Source organism: Urocitellus parryii, chromosome 6, assembly GCF_045843805.1.
Source record: "Urocitellus parryii isolate mUroPar1 chromosome 6, mUroPar1.hap1, whole genome shotgun sequence".
In the NCBI taxonomy this organism is placed as follows: domain Eukaryota; kingdom Metazoa; phylum Chordata; class Mammalia; order Rodentia; family Sciuridae; genus Urocitellus; species Urocitellus parryii.
In genome coordinates this window covers 193,830,383-193,847,693 of record NC_135536.1, presented here as the reverse complement: position 1 = coordinate 193,847,693, position 17,311 = coordinate 193,830,383, and the positions used below count along the sequence as shown (strand labels likewise).

The window sequence follows — 17,311 nt, the reverse complement described above, 5'->3', positions numbered from 1 at the left end:
GCAGCACCCGCCAACCCAACGTGCCCACCCGTGACACCCAGCGGCTCTGCTCCTGGAAACATCAAGAAACACAGCAGAGTGTTCTCCGCAGCTCTAGTACAAGAGCCCCCAGTGGAAACGCCCGGTAACAGGAGAACAAATACGTTCTGTGCCTTGGAACTAGCAGCTTGGACGGGCACCATGTGTGGCCATCCAGTGATCCCTCGTCCTCTGCGGGCGCCGTCTGTGGAACATCCTGCCTCAGCCCAATGCTCAGACCCCAACACTCAGAGCCAGACCGACAGACAGAAGACCGAACGCTCAGAGCCAGACCGACAGACAGACGACCAGCCAGACCGACAGACAGAAGACGGAACGCTCAGAGCCAGACCGACAGACAAACGACCGAACACTCAGAGCCAGACTGGAGACGACCCGAGACGCAGAGGGTGTTCGGTGAACGGCTCAAAGGCGTGCAGTCGAGCACTAAGTAGGTCAGAGCCGAGGGGACCCTGGGCGCTGGTCCTGGGCCTGCACTGGCCGTGGCTACGCAGCATGGCGGGCTGGGGAGGCGCTTACCTTGGAGTAGTCGAAGCCGTGCTTCTCCTTCACCCCGTTGCGGCACAGTGTGTAGTTATAAAAGCGGGAATTTTTAAGGAGTCCGACCCACTCCTTCCAGCCGGGCGGCACGTAGGAGCCGTTGTACTCATTGAGGTACTTCCCGAAGAAAGCTGCAGGGGACAGATCAGAGGGCGGTGAGCAAGCGGGCCAGCAGAGCCTCTGGGCGTCCCCCACCATGCTCACCTCGCGGCCCTCTGCTACGAGGGCTCTAGCCGGCCGCGGGCCAGGGACGCCATCTCCAGCGTTCCATAGGCACCAAGTATATAGGTCGCCCAGAAGATCGACTGTTTGAAATATGGTTATCCGAATATTAAAAGAATTTGCCACACAGTAACACATCACTTAAAAATTAGCATATCTGGTCGCCTACTCAGTGGTGGAGCACTCGCCTAGCACGCGAGAGGCCCTGGTTCCAGCCCCCACACTAAAACACACACGCGTTAAAAGCAAGACTTGCAGAGAGTGATCATATCAGACTTCTCAATATCTGCAAGAACTGCTGCGATGGATATGAAATGATATCGGTGATTTCTATGGATGACAGAATCTTAGATTCTGCCAGCATATGGTGTGGCCTGTATGCAAAAGCTGAGTGTTAATTGCACACTAGTGAGAGATAAGAGCATCTCTCTCCCCCTTCGAGTTTGTGGAGGCCTTACACACTGTGTGCTGCAGTGACCAGAAGAGCTAACTAAAAGTGGAGAATGCTAAGAGCCAACAGGGACGGGGACAACGGAACTCCTGCCTGGTGCTGCCAAATGGGCCAACTGTTCCCACCACCACGGAAGTTTAGCTTTGCCCTGTTTCCTGGGGACTCCAGCATCCAGCTCCCTGAGCTACCAAAGGGTCTCTGCTTTGGGGTAACCAAGCACCTGCCAGGCCCCCAGGGAAACCCCGCAGAGGGACCCCGCTCCATCTTTGCTAAACTCGAACACACCACTTCTGAGCCAGGGATTAGAATCTTGGGTATTTACCCAACAGAAACGCACTCACACGTTCACCAGGAGTCTCACGCGGACACGTTCGCGGCAGCACATCTGCCATAACAGATATCTAAAAGCAAAATGTCCATCGACCAAAGGACGGGGGCACGAGACTCCTGCGCGTGCATTCAGCCACGGGGAGGACCTGGTGCTCCCGTGAGATGGACGCAGCTCGGCAGCCTCAGACAGGCCAGAGAACTACACCAGAGGTACGACGTGAGCCCCATGGGTCTCAAAAACAGGCCAGAGAATCTGTGGTGCTGGACACGGGGACAGTGGTGATCTCAGGGTACGAGAGGAGCAGAGAAGGGCGGGCTTCTCAGGGGACGGTCATGTTCTCTCTCCTGCGGAACATGGGTGGCTCTGTTGGTGAACTAAGGACCGGGACGCCGGGGCGTGGTGCACCTCTGTGTGTGCTTCATGTCACAGCAGAGCTTATTAGAGAGCCTGCTTCATCAGGAAGGGGACACCTAGCCCTTTGTGGAGTAGGGACACAGACAAGCTCTTCTGAGCCAGCCCCTGCTGTCCCATTTAATCTTTTTAGCTTAGTGATAATGTACCCTTTAAAAAATTATCACCTATAAAGACATTTTACAGAAACGTGAAGCAGAGACAGAGTCCTATTCTAGCGCCCCTTTCCAGAGGGGGACGCTGGAGTACCAAGGCCCAGGGCAGCCCCCTCACTACGAAGAATGATGCAGAACAAAACGTCAATGCTGAGGTCGAGAGAAACCCTGATCTTGTTTCAAAACTCCACCGCAGCCCTCCTCGGGGCTCTCCTCTGTGAGCCAAGAGACCTGAGAGCACGTCTGGCCAGGGAGCAAGGCTGAGAGGCCCAGTGACTGTCCCCACCCCAGCGCTGCCTTCCGTCCGAAGCTCTCCCCAGCACCCTGCCCCTCCAGGCCCTCCTGCTGCCCTCGGCCCTGGTGAGAGGAGGACAGGGCAGCCGGGTGGCCCTTCCTGTGAAGGGCACATATGTTCAGCTCCACAGGCCGGACGGTCTCTGTGGCACCTGCTCGGGGGACGCTGCCCTTGCAGAACTATCCCTGGACTGGACGTGAACAAATGGGCGCGGCTCTGTTCCAATAAAACTTTATTCACAGTAACAGACGAGGGCCGAGTGTGTGCCGTGACCACGGCACAGGTGGCTGCCAGGGCTGCAGGGACAGGCAGGGTGTGCAGGGCGCCTCCTGCAGGGGACCTGGCCTCGGGAGGCCTGCTCTCCCTGGGCGGGGAGCGAGGGCCGCTGGCTGCTTTGGCCTCCAGCTCTGCAGTTTGGTCAGGAAACCTGTGTCCTCAGAAAGAAGCCATCCCCAGCCTCGCCATCCCTCTGCCACCTGTTTGTCCCCTTTCTCTATGGGCTCACGACCTCAGCAAGGAAGGGGGTGGGGTCCAGCAGCCCCCCGCAGGGGCCCGGCACTTTCTGTTCCTGAATTGTGGTCAGTGGTGACGGGAGAATTTCCTTTTGAAATAACTGAAGTCAAAGGAGGGAAACAAGAAAACTGTGAAGTCAACAAGAGAATCGCGACCGGCCCCGCGAGGCACGAATCCCAAACCCGGGCGGGCGCAGGAGCCTTGCTGAGTGGGGGTCCCGGCCCCAGGGTGTGTGGGTGTCACGTGTCCACCGACAGCTCCAGTCACCGCCCCCAAGGACATCCCAAGGACACACTGTGCCATAGTCTAGGTGTGCGCCCCGTGGTGACCGTACGACCACAAACAGCCTAATGACGCGTTTCTCAGAACGTGTCCCTGCTGGTAAATGACGCGTGACTGTATTTTGGCAGGAGCTGGCCTGACCACTGGAGGCCGCAGTGCCCAGTCCTTGAGGATCCCTTCCTCCTGGGAATGACGTTCCAGCAGGGACTGTGACGCATGAAGTGGTGACGGTGGTGGTAACAGGGACAAAGAAAATAAAGGACAGTGACATGACACGCGGCAGCATGAGCCATCCCGACACTGGCCACTGGACTGAGTGGTCAGGGGGGGCTTCTCTGGGGCCTGAGGGGGAGCCCAAAGGGAACAGGGGACACCAGGGAGACGGAGTCAGGCAGAGGGGACCCCAGTGGACAAAGGCCCCTGGGGGCACCTGAGGCCCACAGAGGGGGACAGAGGTGACGACGTGTGGGGACGGGCTGGGCGCTCTGGTCCTAGAGGCTGTGGTGAGAAGTCAGGAACTGGGACAGGGAGCCCTTCGGGGCCCGCGTGTCCTGAAACGTGACGTGTCAGATTTTGTATTTCATAGTCATCTTCCCAGAAACGGGGTCCAGCTTCTGACACCTTCTGAAGGAGATCCAGGTCACGGGTCACTCAGGACGCAGGGAGTTTCTCCCCTGGGTCTTCAGAAAAGCAAACAAGAGCCCAGAGAGACAGGCTCCCAGCTCCAAAGGGCGCCGCGCCCTCTCCCAGGGCTCCCGTCACTGGCTGCTCATCCCCTGCTTGTCCAGGGAGATCCGGGCCAAGGCCACTCTGACCAGGTGCAGCCTGGGATGCCGAGGAGTGCTGCTGGTGCTTCTTGGGCCTGGTGGGCAGGGCCTGTCCCTCCTGAGGGAGCCCCCCCCCGTGGGTGTCAGAGCCCCCAGCTGCCCTCTCCACGGGGTGGCCCCCTCCGCCCCTCTCTGCTCTCCGACTCCAATCCTCACGGAATCCAGGAACAGTTCATTATTCAGGTTCCGCCAGGTCCTAGAACACAGGGCTTCAGTCAGGAGCTTTTAGTGCCAAATTAGATTCTGCTCCCATTTGAAGAGATTTCCCCAGGGCAGATCTCATACGGCCACTCCAGCGCCAGTCCAGCGCCAGCCGAGGTGGAGAACCCGATGAGCATGAGCCCAGGCCCGGGACACACAGCCGGAGAGGGAGCTGGAATCAAACCAAGGTGAGCAGCTCAGCCCAGGGCCTGGCGGGGCTGGGGAGCGGGGTGTGCCGGGGAGGGGACCCCAGGCTGGCCAGTGCAGGCAGAGCCACCCACCAGGCAGACTGACAGGCTTGATCCTGGGCCAGGCCAGGCCACTGACGATGTGCTGTTCGTCACTGTCCCTAGGAAGCAGGCTGGCATCCACCCACAGGACAGAGCTCGGGGGCCTCAGACAGGCCCTGGGGCTTCCCGCCTGCAGTGGAGACCCGCTGTCCCGTCAGGTCCCGACTGTGGTCCTCTGGGCACGGCCACTTCGTTAAGCACACGGGGCTGACCTCAAGTCCTGGCCCAGGGAGGCTGCACTGTCTCCTACTGACCAAGCAGCGCGGCACGTCCTGCCACCAAGGCTGGCTCAGGGAGCCCCGTGACCCAGGCTGGGCCAGTCGGAGAGGGTCAGCCCTGTGAGTTTGAGGCAGCTGCTGGGAAAGAGGAGCTATTAGTCCTGGGGCTGGGAGCTTGGGGCTGCCGGCAGCCATCTTGCCACTGAGCGTCTACCCGCATGTGAAGCTGCGTGGAAAGAGCTGAGTCGGGAGGCGGGAGACACAGCGAAGAGATAGATGGTGGGTCCCGGTGTCCACCTTCACCTGGAGCCATCTTGAGCCATTTTCAAACAGGCCAGAGTTTTCCAATCAAGGAGAACACTGGCAAGACACACAGGGTGGGTGTCACGATCACACAGAGCTGGCCTCCAGGGAGCGAAGGCAGAGAGGCTGGGCACCGTCCCAGTGGCCTCCAGGGAGCGAAGGCAGGGAGGCTGGACACATGCCCCAGCCCAGGGCATCGAAGGCACCAAAGCCGAAACACAAAGAGTGACATAAACCAGTAAGTCCCCTGCCCACTTGTCGCTGCACCAGGAGGTGCTTGGCTGCAAACTCCGCAGAGCACCACCTGTCAGTGACAGCAGCACACCAGGACCGATGGCCAAGTCCGTCCCTTCATGCAGCTGGGTCACTGTGCACCTTCTTCAGTTCACACACGGACAGCAAAGCCGGTAGCTGGGTGGTCACCTGATCTCCCAGGGACACCTCCGACAAGGTTTTTTATAAAAATGGACATCGCAGGAGGGGGCTGGCCGCGAGGGGTCACATCACAGCAAGGACGTGAGAGTCACGACACTAAAACGGAGGCTCCAAGGCCACAGAGCCACAGAGGCGCGGGGGCTGCGGGGCGTGCTGCCAGCGGCCCTGCTCCAGAGGCGGCTCCACAGCCGGGAAACTGGGCCGAAGGTCAGCCCCAGTGACCTCAGAGAAGACGAGTGGCTGTCGGGAAAGAAGTGTCCCAGAGCAGGGGACGCTGACGGAGACACACCCCGACCGTCACATCAGAGCTCAGACACTTGAGAACGCTCTGTGTCCTTGGCATGTCTTGGGCCTCCTGGGCGCTCAGCTGGGGATGACCACCGTCCCCCTCGTGGGGCTCCGTGGGAACTGACCGTCGTCCCTCGGTACCCGCAGGTGACTGGCTCCGTGACCTGCCAGCGCACCTGAGTGCCGACCCGAATCCCCGGGTGCTCAGTTCCTTGTGGGATGCACAGATCTGTGAACGCCCTCCACGGACCTCCCAGCTGCGCCACGTGGCTGGGGATGATGACGAGGAAACACTCCGGGCGCGGTCAGCACAGAGAGCTTCGTTTTGTTTTTTAGTATTTCGGGTTCTTCGTTGAATCTGTGGCCGTGGGAGCCGCGGAGGCAAAGGTCCGACTGCACACCCCAGGGTCGCCCAGGGTGGCGTTTTCATTGTCACCAGGGTTGGTCCTCGGCTCTCCCAGCTTCTCCTCCATTAGCACCTGGCCTCAGATTCCCCGCGAGTCCTAGGTCAGAACCGCGCTCTCCTGTCCCGCTGCGAGGGCGCTGGCCCCTGTCCCCCCTTGTTCCTGCCCCACAGGCCGCCGCTCTCATGCAGGAAGGACCGTGGCCGCTTCCCCTCCTGGCCGCCGTGTCCCTCACTTTGAGTTAAGTGCTGCGGGGACCTTGCAGAGTCTGCCAAGGGACTCAGCCCTCCTGTTCCCTCTCCCGGCCCTGAATCCAGCTGAAATTGCCTCGTAGCAAATTGCATCTGTGGTCTGTTAAGAGCCGTGTCTTGCGGTGACGGGGGACTGAGATTAGTTGGCGGTGAGCCTGGTGCAGAGGGCACGGGAGGCGTCGGGCGGATGCCAGGTGAGCTGAAGGCCGGGGGAGCCGGGGGAGGTGGGCAGGAATCTCGGTCCTTTCAGAGCCAGAGGGCAGCCGGGCCAGGCTGGGACTTCTTCCTGGTCCCTCCCAGCATCTCGTCCCTCCCCAGCAATGCAGGGCACAGTGGCCAAGGTGCTGGATCTGCCACCCTTTGTGGTGGGGCTCCACGCTAGTGACGTCACCCCATGCTGGGACTGGCAGCAGTGACAGGTCCTGGGCCCTACCGGGGGTGGCTGGGCTGAGAGTGGCCCTGCCTGAGGAGAGCCTCTCCCCCATCCTGGGCCATCTGGGTGGAGCTGTCGGCAGGCTGTTTTAGGGACACTGGTGACTTGGTTCATAGTCATCATCCCACGCCGTCTCCACCCACACCTCGCATTAAGTACAACTGATGAACGAGGAGGAGCTGGGGCGATCGGGGCTGCTCCCTGCGTCCTGCTGGACGCGGCTGACAGGTCATTGCAGTCACTGGACCTGGCCACGTCCCTGTGTGTGGGAACCCACACACACTCCTGAACAGGCTTCTTTTAATGACATCTCAGGTCAGATATCACCTCCCTGAGCCGCGGACCCGACTGTCCCTGGCCTGTGCACTACCAGATGATCCCTTCTTTCCACAGCAGCCAGTCCTCTCGGAGACGCTCCTACTCGCCCCCTTATCTCTACTTGGATGTTGGGCCCTGGGGACAGGGGCCTTGTCTGGGCACCGTGACCCCAGCCAGACCTGTCAGGAGAGGGGACTGTCAAAAGACCTGGACGAGGGGCCAGGCCTCGCGGCCCTCGCCAGCACCTCAGGTTGCAGAAGGAGCCCCTGAGTCCATCCGTGGGCCTTTCTGCGGGAGAGCGTGCTGGGGTGGCCGAGGGGTTTTGTGGCATCTGTGGCTGAATCTAGGAAGGGGGCTGCGGCAGGGGCAGTTTGGGGTGTGGGACGGCTTAGAGGTCAGACGTGCTCACCCTGAGAAGCCGGTCAGCCGTCCAGGGGACCTGGGTGGGCAGCTGGAGGCAGAGGACCAGGTTCAGGGCCCGGTGGGGTGGGCAGACGTCTGGGGTGTTAAGCAGTGTGACGGCATCTGAGGCCACGGGATGGGGGTCTCGATCTGCCGCCCAGAGCGGGGTTCAGGCAGCCCGTGAGGCTGGGTGGGAGAGAATGCTCTTCGTAAGTCCCAGTGAGCATCCTGCCAACAAGGAACCACAGCAGAACCCGAGGCTCGGCCAGCACTTCCAGATCACCTTCCAGGTAACCATTCTGAAAGACCCTTTACACGGGGGTGACACCACGGTCACGGAGGCCATCGGACCCCATCAACTGTCAGGGTGACCGCCGCGGGGCATCACTTCCTGTGCACAGAAGCACACACATCACAGTTTGCAGAACATGGTGGCTGTGCCTTGCCGTCACGGGCTTCCTGTATGCTCCGTGCCTTTCTGTCTGCGAGCCAGGGAGGCGCTTCTGGTAGGGAAGGAAGTGGGTGTGTCTGTCTCCTGCGTCCTGCCGTCTGGATCAGGATGTGGACACAGTGACAGCGGCTCTACCTCCATCCAACAAATCATGGGATGGCAGTGACATAAGACCAGCTGGCTAACGTCACCTCGGAGGGGTTAGGAATCTTCCGGAAAGGGCCAGACTGTAACCATTTCAGCTGCTGCGGTTGGAATGAGGTCTCTCTAGCAATTATTCAGCTCTGCCACCAGAGAGAGCACCACAGATAACATCTGAACTAAGGGGCATTTTCATAGAATTTTGTTTGTAAGAACAAAGCTGGATCCCATGGGCTGCAGCCCACCGACCCCGACAGGTAGGGATATTGTCAATACTGGTGAGACCACCACAGCCATCAGCTTCTTGTTTGAAAGAGAGGCTTGGAATCTGGATCTTTTTGAGGTACTTATTAGAACTTTCCCCCAAATTCCAGTGAAAATTTACTAATTCCATATTAAATAGAATAGAGCTAGTAATTTTGAGATTTTAAATGGCACTTTGCAGCTGGGCGCAGTGGCACACACCAGTCACTTGGGAGGCTGAGGCTCAACATGAGACCCTCCCGATCTCAGAATCATAAAATGGTCCGAGGATGTGGCTCAGTGGTAACGCGCTGCGGGTCCAATCCTCAGTACCAAACCAAACCGACGCAAAACAAAAAAACAAACCCTCGTTAAGTCAGAACATCCTTGGGACAGAAGTGGGGACTCGCTGTCAGCTGCCATTTTGCAAGATCCAAACTTGGTCCCGCAGGGGACACATTGGTTGAGCTGGTCCCCGACAAGTGGTCCCACTCGTGCCACTAGTAGAAGGGGCCTGAACTGGGTGATTCTCGCCACCTGCCACTGGGTTTCTTGGGGGCTCCTCGTTTGGGCAGCAGAGAACAAACAACCCCCTCACCCTGGGGGAGCCGGGTCTCCTGAGCAACAGTGATAAACGGGAAGAGGCTCTTCTGCAAACCCAGAGCCCCACAGAGACCAGATGCGCAACACCGCGGGCGGAAGTCCGGGTGATTTGGGGCAGACAAATTGACAGAGCAGTCAGGGCTGGAGAGGAATGAGTTAAATACAGCCTGGGCCCCAGGGCGCAGGGCCAGGGCCCGGGAGAGTGGGGAAGGTGGAGAGCGGGGACAGGGACCGTGGAGAGTGGGGACCTTGGGGAGCAGGGACGTGGGGAGCGGGGACATGGGGAGCGGGGACATGGGGAGCGGGGACTGTGGGGAGTGGACCCATCCTTTTCACTTGGGGCCTTGCAAGGTCACAGCATGGCTTCTCTCCTGTTTTTGAAAAGACACCAAATGCAAATTGCCACACGCCCTGATAAATCAATGCGGTTCTGATGCCAGTGACAGGATCCTGCTGCACCGAGAAGTGAACGGACGGACGGACCTGGCTGCCAGGAGGCCCTGGCTGCCAGGAGGCCCGGGCTGCAGGACAGGCTGCGGCTGCAGAGGCACCTCCTCCCGGGCTGGCTGGGTTTCTGCAGTGGATCGGCCCAGCACCCTTCTGCTGTCCAGGGAATCACCATGTCCTCTGGCAGGCTGACTCCGGCTTCCCCTCCCCGCCCGCCTGGCACAAGATCCAACCTTTGTGATCAGGTTATGGAGAAATGTGACCAGCCCTGGGCCAATGACAGCCTCTGGGGACTTTTGTTGGAGTCATTGGGAGGAGGCCTCTCTTTCAGCGAGGGTCACCCAGGAGATGCCACCTGTGCAGGCCACCCTGCCACCAGGGACGGACCCTTCCTGAGAAGAAGGCCAATTCTAAGGAAAGAGATCCATAAGGCAGAAAGGGGTTCCTGGCCGTGTTTGAGCACGGGACCTGCAGTTTGCCTGAATCAATCACATTTCTTGATCTTGGACAAGTGACACAGAAATCTAGATTTCATTCCGTCCCCATTTTCTGCTGATTTCCAGCTTAAGAGTTAGCCACTCATTCCAGTCTTTACTGAGCACTCAGTACCCACCAGGCACCCTTCACAGATGAGCAGCAAACAAAACTGGTGTGAAATAGGTTCACAAATACGTGGGATGGTTTTGAGAAGATAAGTACTAAGAAGGGGGACAGGTGTCTGGGGCAGAGAACGGCAGGGGTGGGTGCTAACTGAAGCAGGCAGGCCAGGCCAGAGGAGAAGATGGGTCAGAGAAGTTCTCCACGGAAGGTGAACGAGGACAGGGAAAAAGCTGTAAGAACAGTGTTTAAACAGAGACAAAGTGCAAAGGCCCTGTGGCAGGAATGACCTTGAAACGTTGGAGAAACAGCCAAGAGGCCAGAGTGTCGTCAGAAAGACAGAGGCAAGATGTGGACGGAGGTGAGCTTATTTGATGAGCAGAGGGTTTTAAGCAGAGAGCGACTGAGTTAGAAATCCATTTTTTGAAGCACTGTCTGGCTTCTAGGTGGAGAGGAAGGATGGTTAACTGCTGGGGAGAGGCAGGGACCAGCAGATAACCAGGGCAAGGGCTTGTGCGGTCCCTTCACAAGCTGTTTCCTGCCTGCCTATTCCTGGAGAGGCTGCTGTTGGAGGGCAGAGCTGGGCTGCAGGGGACCACGTGGCCCAGGCCAACCGGTAGCAGCAAGCCCCGGCACAGCAGCGGTCAGTCAAGGTGCCCTGGAGGGTGGGGCGCACGGGCCTCTAATTAAATGCTGGCCTTAGCTCTCCACCACTCCCTGTGAGGGTCACGCAGCTCCAGCAAATGAGGGCAGGGCCCAGACATTCATTTCCTGTGAACTCAATTAGCCGGGCAGGGAGGGCTCCCCAGCTCGGCCACAGGTTTATGCTGGCCTCGCTGTGTCTTAACATCTCCTTTGTCCCCTTTGATGTGTGGCTTTGTCCAGAAGGACAGGATGCAGGAGGTGGGGGAACACAGGAGCCCTCCAGAACAAGGCCCGAGGCACTGTCAATCAGAGGGTGTGTAATTACCGCTCTGGAGGAATCTGACACTAACCTGATCCTTCCAGAGCCTTCTCTTTTTTTGTGGTGCTGGGGATTGAACCCAGGGCCTTGTGTATGGGAGGCAAACACTCTACCAACTGAGCTATATCCCCAGCCCAGAGCCTTCTCAAACGCTGTCCCACGTCTATGACAAGCATTTTATAAGGCTCCCTCGTTTTCCTGAAAGGAAATTTATAGGTGACAAAAGCGACCTGTGCGCATCATTTCCAAACCATCGACATAAGGCTCTGACCACAATCCACAAGAAAAATAAAGGGAAAGCAATTTTTAATAAAGGGAGATTTCAACATGAAATTTCTGGAGCACATCCATCAAGGAGATGCTGCAGCAGCCAGATGCCTGCACCTTGACACAGTTCCCTGGGAGGGTGACAGCTACAAATCTGGTGGGTGGGCGGGTGGGCGGCATTTGCAATTCAGATGCTTTGGGTGCCACTGCCATTAGGGATGGGATTTCCAGAAATAAGGACTCTTGGAAACTTCCGCATTCACTTATGATATTCCCTCCATTTTCTTACCGCATAACAATCCCTGGGAAATCCAGGATATATTAAAACCGCGAAAACTCTCAGTATTTGTATACAGAATAGACTCAGGTAACAGTAAACAAAAACCCCACTTGATGAATAATCTGGGAGGAAATTCAGAAGCCACGTGGGATGCTGGGCAATTTGGGGACCAAATGGGCTCACTGTGCCAAGCAGGCATCCAAGTCCTTGGTCCCTGCCCTGGGGACGCCCCCACCCCCACGCCCCCGGCCTTGTCTCGGCCAGAGCCGCCTTCACTGATGCCAACTCCTAGGGGGCGCTGTGCCGCCTGAGAACCTGCAGGTGAGCGCCTTTGGTGACCCGCGATTTAATCCATCCCCAGGTGCCTGCCGCAGCCTGCCCGGCGCTTTCAGCTATTAGTTTTCAAAAAGCAGAGTTAATCCTCCACCTATGAAATCTAGCCCCCCCTGCCCTGTTGGCATCCGAGCTGGGCACAGACAAGGCAGAGCCCAGCCCTTCCTGGCGGGCCGGGCGTTTCCCGCCTGGGCTGCTCCTGCCTCCCTGTGCCTCGCTGCATCCCTGGGCTGCTCCTGCCTCCCTGCACTTCCCTGCACCTCCCTGCATCCCTGGTGATGGATCAGAGAAGGTCTGCTGTGTGCGCTGGACAACACGGGGTGGCCTGATGGGGTCCCTGGGTGCTACCCCTGCCCCCAGTCGCAGGATGGCTTGGGAAGGCGAGGGAGGGCAGATCAGGGTGAAGGGGAACAGATCCGCCGGCGGGCTGTGTGAGTCAGGCTTGGCACACAGCCTGGAGCGCAGTGAGGGCCCCAGAAGCATCTTTATCATGTTGATGTCGTTATATTCTCAGAGACGTAGGAGGGCACATCCCAGCCAAAAGAGATTCTGCTCGAATTAGGCTCTTGGGCTCCCCCACAGACCTTTCTACAGTGACAGAAGCTCCTGTCTGCGCCATCTAGCATGGTCCCCACGTCTACTGAACACTTGAACGTGCCTTCTGTGCCTGGGAAATTGAAATTTTAATTTGATTTCATTTTAATTAAAGTTAAGTAGCTCCCTGTGGCCAGCAGTCGAGCTGGGTCGCGGGGCTCTAGTCTAACTCTTCGAGTCCCCGGGAGCCACAGTGGAAGGTCATGTGCCCTCCGGACCCCTCGCAGGGCCTCTGGAGGCCTGGCAGAAGGGTCGGTCGGTGTGTCCACCCACCACCTGTCCTTCACTTTGGCCTCCACAGCCATTCTAGTGCCCAGAGAAGCAGGGTCCTGAGGAGACCAACAGTGGGAAGGGAACAGAGTGTGTGGAGCTGGCGGCTGGGTGGCCACACCGAGGACTGAAACTGGGCCTTGACCCAGCCCTGAGCAGCTGCTGGCCTGCAGGGTCAGCTCCAGCTCAACACCAAGGCTCCGAGGCCTCAGTGAAGGTTGGCGTGGGTCAGAACCAGCTGCGCTGGCCTGAGCTGCATCCCCCACCAAATACATGAACAAGTCCTCAGCCCAGGGACCTGCAGAGTGACCTATTTGAACCATGGCCTTTGTAACCATGCAGGATTAGGGTGGGCACTAAGGCAGTGGCCGGGGTCCCTATGAGAAAACGGAAATTCGGACACCCACTGAAATGGCCACATGAAGAGGAGGAGACAGGGAGAGGAGAGGGCCATGGGAAGCAGAGGCAAGGTCTGCAGTGAAGCAGCCACAAGCCAAGGACACCTGGGCCACCAGGGGCTGGAGGAGTCAGGATCAGATTCTCCCCAGAGCCAGCGAGGCCTGGGGACACTCGACTCTGCCCTCTGGCTTCCCAAGCTGTGGGGGAAGGAATGACTTTTGCTTTGAGACTTCAGTTGGTGGCACTTTGTTTCTGTAGCCCCAGGAAAGCCACAGTGGACAAGAGGACGTTGGCTGGACTCAGACAGAACCTCGCCCCAGCCTCACAGCCCGGTTTGGAAGGCGGAGGCTCACGGCCGCTTCCCTTTCCCAGAGGCTACTTCCTCTTCCTCCCACCAGGTTTGTGGGCACCACTGGGGTACAGAGGACACTGAGGCCCAGACAGGGTGGGTCTCAGCCAAGCTTGCAAGGCAGCCCCAGGCCGAGCTGAGTTCTCTGGACTCCTGCTGCTGCCTCGCTTGCTTAGAGACCTGGGGGTCTGAGGAGGGCACGGTCGCCAGAGTTTCAAGACGCTTAGGAGGAAGATGTGTGTAGGAAACATGGCCAACCTGGGTCTCCTGAGGATGCCCCGGGCCAGCCTGGGCCCTGCGAGGGCTGTGGGACCCCAGCTGAGACCAGATGGCCACGGGGTAGGGGGAGGCTGGGGTCCTGGGAGGCCCCCCGCTGCCTGAGGAGCATGGGCTCCTTGGGCAGATGGGGAGCTCTGCCCTCACATCAACAGGCTGGAGGGGAGGCAGTGGCAGACAGGGCAGCTGGACAGAAGGAAGAAGAGAGCCGTGTGTGCGGGGTGGGCACTGTGTGCACTTGAGGGGAAGGAAGTGTGCAGGGCACAAAGGCCGGAGAGGAGCCAAGCAAAGAGAAGGCCGTCATTGTGAGCACAGAGGCAGCTGCACCGGGCGCCCAGGGACGGTTCAGTCCTCTCTTCTGTGTGTGTGCAGAAGGGCCGAAGAGAAAGGAGGAAGGCTGAGGGGGGGAGTGGGGGTGGAGAGAAACAGAGAGGAGAAAGGAGCACAGGACAGACGGGGCAGGGGCTGCCGGCCCCACCAGGAGCATGCGCACGCCTCCACCCGCCCTACAAAGGCTTACTGAGCACCTACTACAGGCCAGCACTCTCCTGGGCACAGGAGCACAGGCGGAAACGGACACAGTCTCTCCTTCCACAGAGCCAGAATTTTAAAATCAAAACAGTCAAAAAAATGAATAGGTAGAATATAAAATCAGTTCTGGGAAGAGCCAGGGGGAACCCGGGTAGGGAGCATGGGAGGTGTCAAGACGTCATTTATCATGGGAGAACGGACAATAAACAAATCCACAAATGTGTTCAGGTGGGGTCAAGGGCTCTGAAGGGAAAGAAAGCAAATAGGAGACACAAGGGGGCGGGAGGTACAGAGGCGGTGTGAGGACAGTGTCACAGAAGCAGCAGAGGAAGACACCCGAGCTCTCACACTCTGAAGCCAGCACAGCAAACGAGTCACACGCGCCTGCCTTCAGGTGCAGTAGATGCCCGGTGCCCTGTGTGTGTGTGTGTGTGTTTGTGTGTGTGTGTGTGTGTGTGTGTAGGGGGGTGGCTGGTGCATCAGCTTCACCAATGTCCCAACATCCTGCGGGGGCAGGTGTCAGGGTGCAGTGAGGTGGCCACCATGGCTGCTGGCCAAGTCCAGGTCCTCAGCTGACCTCCCCCCACTCCAGCTCTGTGGGAGGAGAAGAGTGAAAATAATTGGGTGCTCAGGGCCAAATCTGAAAACAGGCTCCAACTGGCAAAGCCCAGGCTTGTAATGAGGGATGTGCTCCCCTGGCTCCCCAGGAACATTCTAGAACACATGGGGGAGGGGCCGAGGTCAGCACTGGCCACAGAAGCCGGGATGGGGAAACCACCTGGGAGCTGCCGGCTCACATGGTAATGCGGCGCCCCCCAGGAGGGGTAACTGGGTTCTCTGGCCTATTGGCCAGAAAGTACCAGAAAATGAGCTTTTCCTCCAGCCTGAGACTGGCAGCCCAGCAGGCCCGTCCTCCTCATCCTTCCCTCGGCTCAGGGATCCCGGGCCCGGGGCGAACCGGCTCCGCGGGCTGAGCCGGGGACGGGCAGCTCAGCTAATGCGCTCTCCCAGGCGCTCTCCACGGTGATTGGCTCAGAGGCTGGCACGTGACTGGAGCTGGTCCAATCAGAATCTCACGACTTCTGCAATCTGGGGAAAGCCGCGTCTTGCTCCTGCAGGATGTGATGGAAGGGGCCCGGGGCGGGAGCCAGCCACTGTCTCCAGACCTAGGCTCCTCCTGGACACACCGGCCAAGAGCTTTGCAAGGAAGGCCTTGGGCCTTACTATGAAGTCACGACACTTCTTTTTCCCTTTTTCTGCCATGCAGGGGATTGCACAGAGGGCCTCAGGCATGCTGTGCACGTGCTCTACCACCAAGTAACATCCCCAGCCCAGATCACCACGCGCTGAACCTCGGGTCCAGATTCTGCCTGAAGCACCCAAATCTCTTTAGTTGAGGGAGAAAGAAAAGAAAAGAAAAATCCCATAGCTTGTCCCAACAGTCGCAGTTGAGGTTTCTGTCGCTTGATCTGAAGCGATTTACTGGTCGGTAGAGGTGGGGCTCGTTGCCACGTTTCGTTCCCCATGTGCAATTATTGTGACATTTACGAAACACGGCCGAGGCAGTCTGTGTGATGCTGGGGTACTTGTGTGAATCGTCACTGTCACCACGACACTTCTCAAGTGCTTACCACATGCCAGTCACTGTCTTAAGAATTCACAAAACCCTCTGAGCCAAGTAACATCATCTGTGATTGAGGTAACCGAGACGTGGAAGCTAAATAACGCATCCAAGTTTGTAGAGCCTGAAGTGGCAGAGTTCAGACCTGAACTGGAGCCAAATGCCTGCTCTCAACCACTCTGTAAAGAACAGGGAGGTATCCACACCCTGAGAATCCTGCAGGACCTCGATTTGAGGACCTACCCATGAGTACAGTCAGGGCAGCAGGTGGTCACCTGCTGAAATGTGATGAGGGGTGACTACATACATTCTGTAAAACCGGAGGATGTCATTTATCCTTCCAAGATTCAAGTCACTGAAGTTACAGGAAGCCACATCCAGAAAGATCCATTAACAAATTGATATTTATCCTGCTTAAACTTAGCATCCCTCACTTCATCCCGTGTCAATCTCTACCGCAAACACGGGAAACATGAAGCAAGATGATTGCAAGATGAAATTGCTCATCTTTTAAAAGATGCAGGGTTTTGTGAAATTAATTAAAGTGATGCCGGAGGACAGCTTGAAACACAGGTAAATCCACTGACAAATAATAATCTGGCCTGGGAGATAAGTGAAGAGGAGACTATTGAGAGGGGTGATGAGGTAATAAGCTCTCCACTGGGGAAAATTCAAATGTCAAAGGATTAAGAGAAGCCCCAGGAAAGACGGATCAGACCCTCAAATACTCTGGCAAAGGTGACCTTCTTTGAATCCACTGTAAAAACGGAAGACGGAGGAAAGGATGTCACTGTGCTACCATTTAAATTTGTTGGACTAATTACACTCCTCCCAATAGACACTTCACCAACTCATTTCCTTAAACAACCATCCCAGGGTGTGGTGGTACACACCCGCAATCCCAGGAACTGGGGAGGCTGAGGCAGGAGGATCATAAGTTTGAGACCAGCTACAGCAACTTATCAAGGTCCTAAGCAACTTAGTGCCCTTTCCCAAAATAAAAAAATAAGGCTGGGCACCATGGTGCACGCCTGTAATCCCAGTAGCTTGGGAGGCTGAGGCAGGAGGATTGGGTGTTCAAAGCCAGCCTCAGCAATGGTGAGGCACTAAGAAATTCAGTGAGACCCCGTCTCTAGATAAAATACAAAAAAGGGCTGGGGATGTGGCTCAGTGGTTAGGTACCCCTGAGTTCAATCCCCAGTACAACCCTCCCCCCCAAAAAAAATCCCATTAGTTATAATTAGAGCCCAGCCTCTGTATTATAAGATATAACAAAGTTATTTTCAAAGTCTTGTTGTTTCATTTCTTAAAATAAAACACCTAGGGGCTGGAGTTG

At 57.4% G+C, this 17,311-nt stretch overlaps 1 protein-coding gene across 3 annotated transcripts in view; it reads right to left on the bottom strand.

Moving 5' to 3' along the window:
• Window positions 1-17,311, bottom strand: part of Sulf2 (sulfatase 2) — a 78,923-nt gene that overhangs the window by 28,062 nt on the left and 33,550 nt on the right. For all 3 annotated transcript variants that reach the window (XM_077799487.1, XM_026390962.2, XM_026390961.2), the window contains exon 4: window positions 559-710. In XM_077799487.1, coding sequence (XP_077655613.1) covers window positions 559-710 — 152 coding nt within the window. The remainder of the gene's footprint in view (window positions 1-558; window positions 711-17,311) is intronic.